Source organism: Myotis daubentonii, chromosome 5, assembly GCF_963259705.1.
Source record: "Myotis daubentonii chromosome 5, mMyoDau2.1, whole genome shotgun sequence".
Taxonomy (NCBI): domain Eukaryota; kingdom Metazoa; phylum Chordata; class Mammalia; order Chiroptera; family Vespertilionidae; genus Myotis; species Myotis daubentonii.
In genome coordinates, this window is record NC_081844.1 from 33,828,987 (window position 1) to 33,844,526 (window position 15,540).

The 15,540-nt window shown below is 57.5% G+C and overlaps 1 protein-coding gene across 5 annotated transcripts in view; it reads right to left on the reverse strand.

Annotated features, from left to right (window-relative positions):
• ARID3A (AT-rich interaction domain 3A) overlaps positions 1 to 9,363 on the reverse strand; it is a 40,351-nt gene extending 30,988 nt beyond the window's left edge. For 2 of the 5 annotated variants that reach the window (XM_059697411.1, XM_059697406.1), the window contains exons 1-3: positions 8,521 to 8,655; positions 4,886 to 5,515; positions 2,909 to 3,236 (exon numbers count right to left, since the gene is read on the reverse strand). In XM_059697411.1, the coding sequence (XP_059553394.1) occupies positions 2,909 to 3,236; positions 4,886 to 5,265 (708 nt within the window). In that variant the 5' untranslated portion in view covers positions 5,266 to 5,515; positions 8,521 to 8,655. The other 3 variants (XM_059697407.1, XM_059697410.1, XM_059697409.1) reach the window with 3 other exon arrangements.
• Between the last annotated feature and the right edge of the window lie 6,177 nt (positions 9,364 to 15,540).

Consider the following 15,540-nt stretch of genomic DNA (forward strand, 5'->3'; position numbering starts at 1 on the left):
GTCCATTTATGTGAAATGCCCAGGACAGGCACACCCACAGAAAATGGGTCAAAGGCTGGGGAAGGGGATGAGGGGAACTGCTAAAGGGGATACAACTCCTTCCTGGGTGATGAAATGTCCAAAAATTGATTGTGGTGATGGCTGCACAACCCTGTGAATACACTAAAAACCAGTGAATTGCACCCTTCAAATGGGTGAAATTATGTACCATGCAACGTTTCTATCAATAAAGCTGTTTGAAAATGCCAACACTGATTTAAGAAAAAGGATTCAAATCCTTTAGCGGCTGAAGATCTGTGACGAAGAGTGTGCCGATTTAAAATCCCACAATGGCACTTTCTAAAGCCCACGCATGGCCATGTTGGTGACAGGAAGCCACCAGGATGTCACCAGATGCCACATCCGACGCCAGGAGGCTGAGATCCTAATCACGGCCTGTCACACACCCTCATCCCCAGCCAGCAGCTCCGGGTGAGCTTCATGAGAGTACGTGGGGGGGGGGGGGGCCCACAGTGGTTTTCCAGGAAAGATTTTGTGGTCACGAGCCCACTGCTCCTGGCCCCTCCCCAGCCTGGGTGCCCCCAGACCTACAGCCGACAGTGAAATGTCAAGGCTGTCGAGGGTTTCGGGGCAGAAGTCAGGCCTTGCCAAGATCAGGGAGGAAGAGGCAGAGATGATGCCAAGTGGATGGCCGGCCGCTGGCTGCCACGTGCCAGGAAGGGGGTGGGGCAGCGCCAGAGTCAACACGGCCCCCAACATCTGCCAAGCTGGCTGGGCCCAAGCCACTATTGACACTGGCTGCACAGGTGCCTGGCTAGCTGGGTGGACAGGCAGCACCGGCAGCAGGACCTGCCATAAACGGGCAAAAATAAGCTCCAGCACCACAGGGCAGGCCCCCGGTGGCCCCAAACCTCCCTCAGCCCACCTCATCTCGGAATACAGGCCCATCGCCTCTGGGACCCAGACCAGTAGTGTCTGGCCCCTATGCCCAAGCCAAGCCGGGTCCCACCACAGGGCCTTTGCACAGGCTGTTTCCTCTGCCAGGCGCACCATTCCTCCATGTGTGTGCCTGGCTCCTTCTCCTACAAGGCTCAGCCCAAAGGTCACGTTCTAAGAGGCTCGCTGCTTCCTCTGTAAAAACGCCGTCCACATCCCATGTTATTATCCATTTACTGGTTTACTGACCTTTCCACCCACAACAGAAAGAAACCATGAGAGTGACTTTGTAACACTGAAGCTCCCTGACCGTCTGGCCTCAGAAACTGTGACCTGACCCTGTATATCCCCAGACATCACTGTCACGTCCCCGACAAGTGGGACAATGGCTCCGGAGGCTCTGTTCCCAACATGCGAAAAGGTCTTTGGGGTCAGGGCTTCTAACCCGTCCCCACCTGGCCTGACCACCAACGCCCCCCCACCTCCATCAGTGCTGGGGCCAGGGGAGCAGGGGTTCTGTCAACCTCTGATGCCCCGAGGGCCGCACAACCTCGCCCCTCCCACCTGGCTGTGATGCTGAGGCAGGGGGGTCTGTCCAGCTGGGACTCCCAGCCTGAGGGCTGTGTGCAGGGCAGACAGCAAATATTTGGTGGCTAAGTAAACATGACTCGCCTACAACATGTCCGTCTGTGTTATGTTGAACCCAGAGGACGCCAGGGGCTCGGCGTCTGCAGAACCTGCTTCCAACACCATGCCTGTTTTCTCATCTACAGAATGGGGTGAGCGGCCACCTAGCAGGGGTTTTCTTCCCAAAGGGAGGGAAACTGAGGCAGGGAGCAGGATGAGGCCGTCAGTCCTCCATGCAGGTTCAGGCTGGTGGCCACATTCAGGGGGTGTTTAACACTCCCTCCCGTCCTTGAAGCTGGCCTGGCCAACCCTGCAGTGCCAACCCTCCCGCCTCCCCACCTCCTCCATCCCTGTCACTCCCAACACAGCCCCCATGGGTCCAATTTCCAGGTCTTTACTTCATCGGTGAGTTTTCTGATGGCCTGAACGCAGTCTCCGAGGGCTCCTGAGTCCCAGCATCCTTTTCTCCAAGGGAAGCGGAGAGAGAAGCTACTGGTTCTGAGTCCCTGGAGACCAGCACAGGGTGGCCGGGCTTCCCCTCCCTCTGGGAGGGGCTCGCAGCCAATCCTGGAGCCGGCATCTGGAAGGGAGCTACCCGGAGGCCACTCTCGGGTGCCGTCGTGTTCACAGCCCCGTGGAGCCCCAGCAAGGCTGGGCTCTGGGCCAGGGAGGCCAGGTCCCCTCCAGCCACTCCTAGAGGTCGGGGCAGGGCCCAGCTGGCCGAGGATGGAATGCAAGCCCCACTGGCCGCCGAGGCCGCCATCTGGTTTCCATCTGCCCAGCCCAGCTCGGCCCAACTTCAAAGGATGCCCCGCCCGGCCACTTCCTCTGCCCTGGCCGCCCTTGGAAAGGCACCAGAATGGCCGGCTTCCTCCCCGCCCCTCCAGAGCCCCAGGGTGCTTGGCCGTCCACACCAACCACACAACGTGGCCACCTCCTGCTCAACCAACCGCCTGGGCCTCCATACACTGAACTCCACTCAGGAGGCCGGGCCGACAAGACCTCCAGCCCCACGTCACCGGCCACACCCACAAACCAGGCCCGGCTAGGTCACTGCACAGCCTTTGCCTGGGCCATTCCCTCCACCCTGAACCCGTCTCCTCGCTCTGTCCCCCGGCTTGTCCTTCTGGTGCAGACATCAAGAGCCCCCACTTCTCTCTCCTGGCTTGCGTCCCCCATATTAATGCATTTAACAGCCAGCCCACCCATGGGCTCCCTAGCATCCAGCTGGCACTTGTAGGTGGGAGGTAAAAGCCAGCCATCGGGCCAGTTGGAAGAACCCAAGTAACAGCCAGGTGGGCCCTGCCTCCACTGTCCCCATTACGGCACATGACACATGACCTACCTGCTTGAACTGCTCCTCATACGTCCAGTCCCCGTGGTCAGGAGGCTGCAGCTGGGGTACCACGTGGGTAGCCCCTCCCGGGTGGGCTGGGCCAGCCCCTGGGCGCTCCTGGCTGCCCAGCCCCCGGGGCCCACCGTCACCACCGCGGAAGGCCTGGGGCAGCTGGGCCTTGTGGGGGAACAGGGCTGCAGGGCCCAAGCCAGCAGAGCCCGGGGGCCCGAGCCCCTCCTCATCCTCATAGTCTTCCTCCTCTTCCTCCTCGTCCTCATCCCCCAAGTCTTCCTCCAGCTCTTCCTCCTCCTCTTCCTCCTCTTCCCATTTTGGCTTCCTGGGGCAGGCAGAGTGCAGAGGTCAGGAGAGAAGGCACCAGCTCACCCCTGTCCCAGGGCAAAGCCGGCTCCTCATCCCAGACTGGGTTTCCAACACGGGGAGGTTGGGCCTCACCTGCCCCAGCTGCTGAGGGGGCCTGGAAGCAGAGCATGGGCCATACACCTCTCGGTCCCAGTTAGCTCTGACCAAACTGTAGCTTTTCCTCTGACATAAACCCCAGTCCCTGCCTAGTGTTAACTGGCTCCCCCTCGCCTCTCCCTGCTGCACCAGCTGCCGTGCTGAGCCTTGAAAATGTTAAGCTGGTTCCTTCCTTAGGGCCTTTGCTCAGGCTGTTCCCTCTACTCGGCATGCTGTTCCAGGCTTCCTGGCCTTTCCTAGGGACTGTGACTACTGTGCCCTTCACTCTAGAAAATTAATGCTGGCCCCAGCCACCCCCCTCCCGAGCACCTCTGCTTCATTTTCTTGACAGCCCCAATCACAACCTGCACGTGCCCCACTTCTTTGCTTTGTAAAGTCTTCCCGCCCTAGCTGGTTTGGCTCAGTGGACAGAGCGTCAGTCCCGGGTTCGATTCCAGTCAAGGGCACATACTTTGGTTGCAGGCTCCTCCCCGGCTCGGGGCTTGTGCAGGAGGCAACCAATTGATATCGCTCACATCGATGTTTCTGACTTTCCCTCTCTCTTCCACTCTCCCCAAAAATCAATGGAAAAATATCCCTGGGTGAGGGTTAACCAATAAAGTTTTCCCAGCGCCCTGGCTGATGTGGCTCAGTTGATTCGAGCATCATCCCAAACACCAAAAGGCGGCGGGTTTGATTCCCAGTCAGGGTACATACCCAAGTTTTGGACTCGATCCCTAGTTGGGGTGCATATAAGAGGCAACCGATTGATCGATGTCTCTCTCTCTCTCTCTCTCTCCCCGCCTTCCTCTTTCTCTCAAATCAATTTAAAAAATTTTTTTAAGTCTTCCCAGAAAGATCCCACTGGGGTCCCCCCAGCACCCAGTTCAGGGTCCACATTGGACTCCTGTGAAACACAGACCCCTGTGAGCCAACTAATGCCCACCCTGTGCAAGTCCTACCCAGTCCACCAACTTTATCTGCCCCTGATGTTGGATCTGCTGTAGCCTCGCTGGGTGATGGGGCCACTGGGCGTGTGTGGCTAGTTCTGTTTAAATGAAGACGAAATAAAGCTACAAACACTAATCCTCAACCACATCTCTGAACTGGCCACATTTCACATTCAGCAGCCACTTATGACTAGACAGTGCCTGTGGAGAACATGTCCACTGCCATCCAGAACATTCTAAAGCAGTGATGGCGAACCTATGACACGCGTGTCAGAGGCGACACGCGAACTCATTTTTTTGGTTGGTTTTTCTTTGTTAAATGGCATTTAAATATATAAAGTAAATATCAAAAATATGTCTTTATTTTACTATGGTTGCAAATATCAAAAAATTTCTATATGTGACACGGCACCCGAGTTAAGTTAGGGTTTTTCAAAACGCTGACACGCTGAGCTCAAAAGGTTCGCCATCACTGGTCTAAAGGGCGGCACTTCCGTGAGGAGCCTTGTCCGGACCTTACAACTCTGTCACCAAGACCTAGACACCGTTCAGTGCACAAAGCCCCCAGACCCTCACTCACAGGTCATCATCAGAGCCCATATCCTCGAAGTGCCCATCGCCTTCGGCATGACCCGGCGCCTCCCTGCCTCGGCCAGGTGAGCCTGGCTGCCCCTCCTGGGCAGTGTCCTCATCCTCCGAGCTGGGGGGCCTGTCCTCGGAGCCACCGGGGCTGGGTGCAGATCCGAGGCCAGCGGCGGCAGCCCGCATGGCGGCCAGGGCAGCCATCTGTGCCTGCTGCATTCGGGTGTTCTCGGGGTCTCTGTCCTCGTCCGAGACAGCCTTGGAGAGGGCTGGGGGGCCACCAGGGGGCTCAGGCAGCAGTGGCTGCCGGGCCTCCAGCTCCTGGCGTGCCCGCTGCTGCCGCTGCAGGAGTGTCTCCATCACAGCCTGCAGCTTCATGGCCCTGCGGGCTGGGCCGCCCCGGGCACCAGGGGTGGGTGGCAGGGGCGGCCCCTTCGGGGAGGGGGCCCGGCCGCACTGCAGTGTGGGGGCCGCGGGGGAGCCGGGGCAGTGCAGGGTGGCGGAGGGTGGGGGCCGCTCGGCTCAGACTGAGGGCTGGTAGGGCATGCCAACAGGCAGCACCTCCTTCTCACTCCGGGCACGAAGGAGCAGCGGCTGGCATCCAGTTCATTCACGTGTTTGCAGAAACCTGAGGGCAGTAAGAGAGACTGTCAAACCACACTGAGTTCCTTAGCCTCATCCTCCCCACTGAGGTTGGACTGCAAAGGCCTCTGGGAAAATCCCTCCCATCCACTCCCATCAGGGAGCAAACCTGGAGGGCTCCTTGGAAGTGAAGCACACTCTCCCCATCTCCCCTTCCTCTGTCCACCTTGGGAAGCACTGTTCCCCCGCACTGGACTCCTGAGGATCTCAAGGCAGCCCCACAGAGAAATACGCAGTCGCAACTGCACCTCCCAAGGACCCGTGTGGATTATTGCTTCATAAACAGAGCAGAGGACAAGGCATTCCTGGCCTCTGATTGGCTACAGCTGCCTGCTGGGTTCTGATTCCAGGTTCTAGGTGCTGGTGCTGCCTGGCCCAGACTGTGCTTGCTGCATATGGATCCTGAGCTAAACCTCCCCCACTCATGCTCTCAGCCCGAAGCCCCAATCTCTCTGGACCTCAGTTTCCCCAGATGCAGAATGGTGCCCTAACTGCATCCACCTCGCTGTGACAGGCAGAGACGAAGTGAGTTGATGATGGTGAATCTGGGTACAAATAGGCACCCCATCATGTCAGTGTCAGGGAAGGAGGGGCTAGGTTGTCCCAATTCTGTGGATGAGGGAAGCTGAGGCTCGGAGATGCCCTGCTAACAGGTGTCTGGGTGCCGTGAGAGCCTCCCACACTGCTCCTGTGTGCTCTCTGCAGGGGGCTTCCCCTGCACTTCCGGACCCCACGCGGGGTCAACATCCCAGAATGCAATGTGCTGCCTGGGGTCCCTTCAGATCACCACCAACCCTAATGGCCAGGGCCTGCGGCAGACTCCGGAGAGGGATGTCCCAGAGCCTGGCACAACCTGGCTCCACCGGGACAGGAGGACCGGCTCTCACCCCAGCCCCCCACCCAAGCCAGGCCACACCCCCACCCACCAAGGTGCCAATAAAACAAATGGACAGAACTCATCAGGCCTGGTGGTGACATCCCAGATGCTACAGCACAGGAGGGTCCAGGAGGCGGCCCCTCACCCAGCAAATGAACCTCCTACGGGGCAGAAGGGTCTCACACAGGTGGGGCCAGTGGGCAAGGGCAGGGGCTCCTCGTTCCAGCTGATGCCATGTCCCCACGATGGTGACCAGCTAAAAGGAGCCTGACACCACGTCGACTTGCAGTGTAGCCCCCTCCCAAACACCCCAGTCATGGAAGAGGCCCTGCGGAGCCACCGCGAGCCAGTGGCCCTCCACCTCCTCCTGGACCAGCCACTCATCATTACTCGGACCCCCTGGGGCCTCCTGGGTAAAAGGGCAATGGGGGCAGGTGAATGGCCCCTGTAAAAAGTGGGAAGGGGCACCCCCCCAAAAAGACCTCAGTATCCAGCAGGGGCAGTGGTCCCTGGGCACAAAGACCCCCTCAGAGACCACAGGGCTGGCGAGTGACCAGGACCGCAAAGCAGCACCCAGCACTCCCTCCCTCGCGGCAGTCACCCCACCAGCTCCCAAAGTGCGGGAGGGGCATTTCTCACCCAGTGTCTGGGGCCCACTGCCCCTCCCCCACTTTTGACAACTTCAGGACAAGCCCCCTCCCAAGGAAACGCTCCAGGCAATGCCCCCCACCTCTTTGGGGGGGCATAAGGAAGAGGCCAGAGGAAGCCACTCCCCCCCACGCTGCCCCCGCCTGGCCTGCTGGGTTTAATGACCCTTCCGGGTCACCCCCGGTGGGGGAGGGGAGCAGGGCAGGCCTCCACCCCACGGCTTGAGGGGGCAGGTGGGAACCCCAGAGCCCCTCTGGGCCAGGCCAGGGCCCCCTCAAGGCTGCCATTAACCCTAAACTGGCAGCGCCCACCCCCTCCAGACCCCTCCCCCCAAGAGCCCTTTGTCCTCGGCCCCTACCCCCACTTTATGACAGCCCCCTGGGAAAGGCATTCCCAGGCAGGGACCTGGCAGGGATGGGGGGTGCTGAGTGGTCGTTAGGAACTGGCTGGAGGGGGGTGGGCCCCCGAGGAGAAATCGGGCCACGCCCTCCCCCGCCCCCCCCCCCCCAATGCCTCTGGGAGAGAGAGGTCACCCGCTCCGGCCGGGGCTTGCAAAACACGGTTATTTAAAGAGTTGTGCAAGCCTGGGGCCCGCGGGTGGCGAAAGGGGCCCCTCACTCCACGGAGGGAAGAGAAGGGGGAGGGTGGGGCAGCAGGCTGGGGAGGGGGCTGGCGGGGTGGGGAGGGGGCGGCCCGGAGGAAGTGGGAGAGGAAACACTGAAGAAGAAATAAGACGACAAAAACCCCAGCCCGGTTTCAAACGCTTCTTGGAAAGCGGCGGATTTGCATGGGGAGGGGGGGCAATCCCTCGGCCCGGGCGAGTGAAAAACGGAAGATTATTGACAAACGCGCTGCCGAGGTCAGACGCTGAACGTTGGAATTGACAAACGCACGCTCCTCGCGCTTCCTGCGCCCGCTTTGTGTCGGGGGGCCCTGGACGGGGGAGGGGGCTTTCCCCGGGGATCCCCTCCGGAGAGCCGGGGGCCCGGGTCGAACCCGCCCCCGAGCGCCGGCACCTCGGTGTCCCCTCCAGGGGCCGCTTTCGGCCCGGAGACCGACACTTTATAAATATACCGTCCGGGCAGGGGAGGGTCACCAGGGAACTGCCCTCCCCGGCCGGCGCTCCCACTGCTCCCGAATAAAACACCACCAGATCCCGAGGCGAAAAAAAATGAACTGAATCCGGAGCGCAGCCCCCCGCGCGCGCCTGGAGACCATTTCCTTCCGCCAAAGGGGGAGCGCATCGGCGACCCCCGATCCACCCCGAGCGCGAGCACGCCCCTGTGCAACATGGTAGGTGATGAGGTCAACAGGAGGGTGCAGAGAAAAGCACCCCAACTCCTACCGCTAGGGTCGCCTTCCCGACGCTTGACCCCCATCCACATCCCTGCCCACTTTGGGGACCCCCCGCACCCCGGACCGGAACCCACGATTTAAAAGGCCATCACCCCCAACCCCAGCCTCACCGCGCCAGGCCCGCTCCCGGGGCGCATGCCCCGCGCCTGGCGTCCGGCCCAGCCCCGGCAGCGCCTGGCCTCCCGCCCGGGCCGCAAGCTGCGAGCTGCTGGCTCTCGGCCGCCGCCGGGTTTGTGCCGCGCGCGGACTCACCTAGCCGCGGGCCCAGTCCGCGTCTACACCCCCGTCCGACCGGATTGGTAAAAGTCACCCTGCGCGCGGCCTCCCCCGCCCCTCCCCTCCCCCCCACCGGCGCGCTCACCGCCGGGAAGACAAATCACCGGGTGACAAATCGCTCTCAGATGCAAATACCTCGCGGGTGATTCAGCGCCGCGGCCTGGGACGCGGGGAGGGGTCTCGCGAGGCCCCCTCCCCCTTCCCGGACGCCCCTCGCACCCCCACCCCCCACCCCCCTGCGCTTGGTGCGAACACGCAAGACCAGCCCAGGGGTCTTGGGAGGGAAGGGCGAGTGGATGGAAATTTCCCAGTCGCGGGCCCTTTAAAAGATAATGCATAATAAAAGCCAGGGGAACGCCGCCGCGGAGGCCCCGCCCCCGGCCTAGGGACGGTGGGCAAAGTGTGCGCCGCGGCCCGGAGCGCACAGCGCGCGGAGGGCGCGGGCGGGACTGGGAGCGCCCGAGCGGGAGGAGGAGGAGGCTGGGGCGCCCCGAGCCGGGTCGGGACCCTCCTCCCCATCTTACCGAGCACCTGGGACGGACCCGCCAGGCTCGACGCTGCACCTCTGTCTCTTAGACCCGAGGGACCCGACGCGAGCGACCTGGCCGCCTGCCCCGAGCCGAGCCACGGTTTTCACGTCTGTAAAATGGGGATTAGAGACCCGAAGCAGCAAAAGCTACGGTGACCAGAAATGAGAGCGGGGCGGGGCCGGAGGGCGGAACCGGGGCCGGACCGGGGGACGTCTCTCGGTGGGTCAAACGAGTGGGTGGGGCCGCGCGTCCCGGGGCCGGGGCGGGTGTGGGAACTGCTCGCCAAATCGAGACGATCCCTACCACCGACGGTCACCGCCCCCTGCGAGCCTGACAACTCACCTAAGAGAATACGAGAGCCTCGCTTTAGTAATCATTTCATAATTTCCATATTCTGAGCGCTCGGGTTCCTGGCCATTTGCCCAAGGCAAGGTTCAGCGCTCACACCTCTAGGTAGTGGAGGTTCTGAATGTCCCCATTTGGAAGAACCGGAAACGAAGGCACAGAGCAGGGTGGGGCCAGGTCCGGGTGGGGGTTTGCTCTCTGCTTGAGGGGGCTAATCGCGGGGGCCCAGGCTGCAGCCCAGATAGGAGCATTTAGGAGCATGGGGGCCGGCAGGGGCCCCACAGAGGGCGCCCCTTCTCAGGGGTCCCCACTGGGTGGGACTAGGGTCCCTCATCTTGAGTGTTGGGGTGGGATCTTGTGCAGCGCCTCCCCTCCACTAAAGTACAAAGCATTGCCATCTTCTGGGGGGGGGGGGGGTCCTGCTGTCCCATATCGGCCTCCTCCCCCAAACTGTAGGTCCATTGTTGGGGGAGTCCCAAGCCCAGGAGACAGGTCTAGGGCCCAAGTCCTGCCCACCCCCTGGCAGAATCCCAGCCTCTAGCCACAGGGCTGCCTGCAGTCTAATGACAGCAGGTGGCAGGGAGGCCTCCACCTTTAGGCTATTAAACACCCCCACCCAGGTGTCCCCCCCCACCCACACACACCTGAGGGAGGGGCCCAGAAGTCTGCCTGGGGAGGGGGAGTTTAGAGACCCAGGTTAGCTGGGGAAGGAAGCCATCCATAAAGGGCCAGGCCCCAGCTCTGTCTCCAAAGTGCAGGGGAGCCCCCTCCACACCCAGAAAGAGCCAAACAGATCAGCATGCACCCCTGCCCCACCCCTCTGGTGCCTTCATTCCCTCCATCTGTACAGTGGGTCAATATTAATTCATTCCTTGCATAGCAGGATCCCCTGAGAGCAGGAGGGGTGCTACCCTCTCCCCATTTTCCAGGGAAAAGCTGTAGTCCACACCCAGCTAGATGCTGCTTCCCAGAGGTGCCCTGCCCAGGAGGGTGAGGGATGGCAAGATTCCCAGCTGCCTTCCCATGAGGGGGCCCTATTTTTAGCCCAGGGAGGGAGCTGGAAAGTGATACACAGCCTTGCGGGCTCTGCTACTGGTGGGCAGCAGGCCCAGGTTCCAGCTGGGTCCTGGCTGTGTGATTTTAGGTTAGTTCAGACACCCTTCTGGTCTCTGTTTTGCAACCTGGAAATGAGGCACAGCAACTCCCGTCTTAGAAGGTTTCTTGGCCAGACCATCCTGTGGGGCCCCTGTGTGTTTTGGACAGCCCCTGAGGGAAAAAGCACAAAAAAACAGGCTGGTTCTTACCCAGCCCTCAGCCCACCACTCAACCTGCTCTCCACCCTGAGAGGGGCGTTGGCTCAAAAATTCACCCAGATCTCAAACTGCCTCCCTCCCCACATTATTCCTGCTCAAATCGATCTCCACATCCGAGCCTTTGCACTGGCCATGCCCCCACCTGAGGTGCCCTTCCCACATCACCTCATGACCCCTGCCTTCTCCTGCCTCAACTGGATCTTAGCTCCCTGGAGGGTTCGTCCCTGACCCACCAGCGTCAGGTGGGCCCCATGACCCCATTGTCACATTGTTCTGTTTTATCCTCATCCAGGCACTATTTCAAGACAGCTGTATTTTTTTAAAATTGATTTGAGAGAGAGAGGAAGGGAGAGGGAGAGGGAGAGGGAGAGAAAAACATCAGTCGGCTGCCTCCTGCACACCCCCTACTGGGGATTGAGCCCGGACACCTGGGCATGTGGCCTGACCAGAACCAGCAAATCTCTGTGCAAGGAAGGAGGCTTAACCAACTGAGCCACACCAGCCAGAACACAATAGTTGTATTTATTGAACCTACTCAGCCTTGTCCACCAACTGTGTCTCCAGCCCTGAAGCTGAGTCTGGCACGTAGTAGGTACTCAATAAATGTTGGTTGACTAAATGAATTCGTGTTCCCTCTCTTCCTCTCACATCATACACCATTTTTGGTGTCTGTCTACACAGAGGTGGAGGGCAAATTGAACTATTCACCACATACGTCTCAATTTTTTTAAAAAAAAGCCTGGAGTGGGGGTATGGGGCACAGCCAGAAACCCCCACCCCTGACCTGCTATCATTCACACCTGGCCTCAGGTTGCCTTGTTCTTGTGAGCCAAGTTCCACGAACATGAAAATATAATCTTTTTAAAATAAGAAGGAAAATCACCCTAGTCAGTTTGCTCAGTGGTTAGATCATTGGCCAGTGGACTGGAGGGTTGCCGGTTGATTCCCGTCAAGGGCATTTAACTTGTAACTCGGTTTTGTTTTGGACTGGATCCCCAGCACAGTTGGGACGCCTGCGGGAAGCAACCAATCAATGTGTCTCTCTCACATTGATGTTTCTCTCTCTCTCTCTCTCTCTCTCTCTCTCTCTCTCTCTCTCTCTCTCTCTCTCTCTCTCTCCTCTCCCTCTCCCTCTCTCCCCCCCTCCCTTCTACTCTTTCTGAAACCAATGGAAAAAATATCCTCAGGTGAGGATTAAACAAACAAACAACAACAATAAAAAGAAAACTGAATAACATCAGAATGCACTCCTGCCCCACCCCAGGCAGGTGCATGAGTCTCCCTGTGGCTCCATTTGCCCCTCTGTAGCAATCAGGAGTACATAATGAATTTTGCCTAAATTATATTTGCCTTTATAGCAACACAGTTGTAAAATGTAATTTTTAAAATACAGTATTTTTTCATGGAAGAGGCCCACGAGACAAAAGTTCCTAAGACCCTGGAAATGAATTGTGTGGCTCTGCTTAACCTATTTTGCAGCGGGGAACTTTCAGCCAGGGTCCAGTTTGGGATACGTATGAGCTCTGTGTAGTCCACCCAGGGAAGCTAGGACTTTCCGTGGGGTGCGCGCGCCACCTGCCGGGAACCTGCGGAGCTGCAGTCTCGGGGCAGGACTAGCGCCGTCACCCGCGGCTCCCGTCCGCGGCCGCTAGATGGCGCTGCATCGCCCGAAAACCAGTTTGCTGGGTCCGATGGGGAAACAGGCCCGCTGAATGTTTTTCTCATGTGTAACATAGCGCCTTGTGGATGCTCCATGGTGGAGTTGCTAGGTAAAATGCAGCACTGAGCCTAGCTGGTTTGGCTCAGTGGATAGAGCATCAGCCTGCGAACGGAAAGGTCCGAGGTTCGATTCTGGTCAAGGGCACATGCCCAGGTTGTGGGCTCGATCCCCAGTAGGGGACTTGCAGGAGGCAGCCGATCCATGATTCTCTCTCATCATGGATGTTTCTCTCTCTCTCTCTCTCTCTCTCTCCCCCTCTTCCTTCCTCTCTGAAAATCCATGAAAATATATTTTTTTAAAAATGCAGTACTGGGCCCTAACCTATTTGGCTCACTGGATAGAGCGTCGGCCTGTAGTCTGAAGGGTCCCAGGTACGAGTCCAGACTCTATCCCGAGTCCAGACTCTATCCCAATCAAGGGCACATGCCCGGGTTGCTGGCTCAATCCCCAGTAAGGGGCGTACAGGAGCAGCTCTTTTTTTTTTTTTAATATATTTTATTGATTTCTTACAGAGAGGAAGGGAGAGAGATAGAGAGCCAGAAACATCAATGAGAGAGAAACATCGATCAGCCGCCTCCTGCACATCTCCTACTGGGGATGTGCCCGCAACCCAGGTACATGCCCTTGACCGGAATCGAACCCGGGACCCTTGAGTCCGCAGGCCGACGCTCTATCCACTGAGCCAAACCAGTTTCGGCAGGAGCAGCTCTTTTTAAAAAAATATATTTTATTGATTTTTTTACAGAGAGAAAGGGAGAGGGATAGAGGGGACAGAAACATGGATGGGAAACATCATCACTGCCTCCAGCATGCCTCCTACTGGGAATTGAGCCTGCAACTCGGGCATGTGCCCTGACTGGGGATAGAACCGGTGACCTCTTGGTTCCTGGGTCTACGCTCAACTGCTGAGCCGCACCTGCGGGCTAACTTCATTGTTTGTTTGTTTGATTTTTACTTTTTGTTTCTAGATGATTGTAGATTCTAAATTCTAACGCAGAGAGCTCCCATATCCTCGCCAGGCTTCCCCTAGAGCAGTGGTTCTCAACCTGTGGGTCGCGACCCCTTTGGGGGTCGAACGACCTTTTCACAGGGGTCGCCTAAGACCATCGGAAAACACATATACAATTACATATTGTTTTTGTGATTAATCACTATGCTTTAATTATGTTCAATTTGTAACAATGAAATTGGGGGTCACCACAACATGAGGAACTGTATTAAAGGGTTGCGGCATTAGGAAGGTTGAGAACTTCTGCCCTAGAGTAACATTTTAGAAAACTGCAGTACAATATCACAATCAGGATATCAACATTGATGCAATCCAGCCATCCTATTTGGTTTCCCCATTTTACTTGTACCAGTGTGTGTGTGTGTGTGTGTGTGTGTGTGTGTGTGTGTGTGTGTGTTGTTCCCTACAGGTTTTTTATTTATTTTTTTTTTTTTTAATATATTTTATTGATTTTTTACAGAGAGGAAGGGAGAGAGATAGAGAGTCAGAAACATCGATGAGAGAGAAACATCGATCAGCTGCCTTCTGCACATCTCCCACTGGGGAAATGCCCGCAACCCAGGTACATGCCCTTGACCGGAATCGAACCTGGGACCCTTCGGTCCGCAGGCCGACGCTCTATCCACTGAGCCAAACCGGTTTCGGCACCTACAGGTTTTTTAAATCCTCACCTGAGGATATTCTCTTTTATTGATGTTTTAGAGAGGAAGGGAGAGGAAGAGAGAGTGGGAAAGAGAGAAACATTGATCGGTCACCTCCTGCACACACCCTGACCAGGGATCGAACCCACAACCTGGGTATGTGCCTTGAGCTGGAATCGAACCTGCAACCTTTGGGTGTATGGCATGGGACAATGCTCCAACCAATTTAGCCACCAAACTGTAGTTCCCTACAATTTTACCACCGGTGTAAGTTCATGACTCTACCACCACAGTCCAGGGACAGACCAGTTCCAACAAAAAGGTCCCTCATGACACCCACCCGCCTTTCCCCCCTTGCCACCACCCTTCACCTCGACAGCCACTAATCCGTTGTCCATTCCATCATTTTGCCACCGCGAGGATCTTAACAACTGGAATCACACATCATGAACCTCTGGGGATGATCCTCCCTCTCAGCATCATTCCCGCAGATCCATCCAAGATGTCGCCTGTATCCATAGTGTGCCCATAATTTTTTCCTTCTGAGTCATAGCTTGTGGTGTGACTGGCCCACAGTCTGTTTCCCCATCACCTGTTAAAGGACATCTGGTTGGTTCCAGTTTGGGGATTTTGCAAATACAGCTGCTGTGAACACATGTACAGGTTTTTGCATGAACAGAAATGTTCATTTCTCTGAGATAGATGCCCAAGAGTCTCTCTTAAATGAGTTTTTCAATGCCTTTTTTCACAGAGAAATCCTGCCATTTGCTATGCACACACCTCCTCTTTTAATCCCTACAGCACACCTGGCTATTCATTCCACAAAAACCTATTCAGCCTTACTGTGCAGTGGGCCCTGGAGACACCTGGGGGACCAAGTAAGGCATGCACCCAGAAGGTACAGCACAAGGATGCTAGAGCTGTAATGGGAAGCCAGTTGGGGTGCCTGACCCAGCCTGGTGAGATTTGGGAGGACTTCCTGGAGGAAGAGGCAGCTGACCTGAGGCTTGATGGGTGAGTGAAGGTATACCTCTCACAACAGAGGGACCTGCATGTGTAAAGGGCCAGATGCAAGAAGAATAGCAGCAGTTCAGGAAGCCATGGGGAGATAGTGATATGGGGTGGGGGTGGGGGGAGGAAAGGGAGGTGGGCAGGGCCCATGAGCAAAGAGGAGAATTTCACCCTCACATCCAGCCTGGAGGCCAGGGCTTGAAGACCAGAACAAAAAGATTCAGGCCAACATCAAAACAGCATGATGGCCCGATCCAGTTTGGTTCAGTGGATAGAGCATTGGCC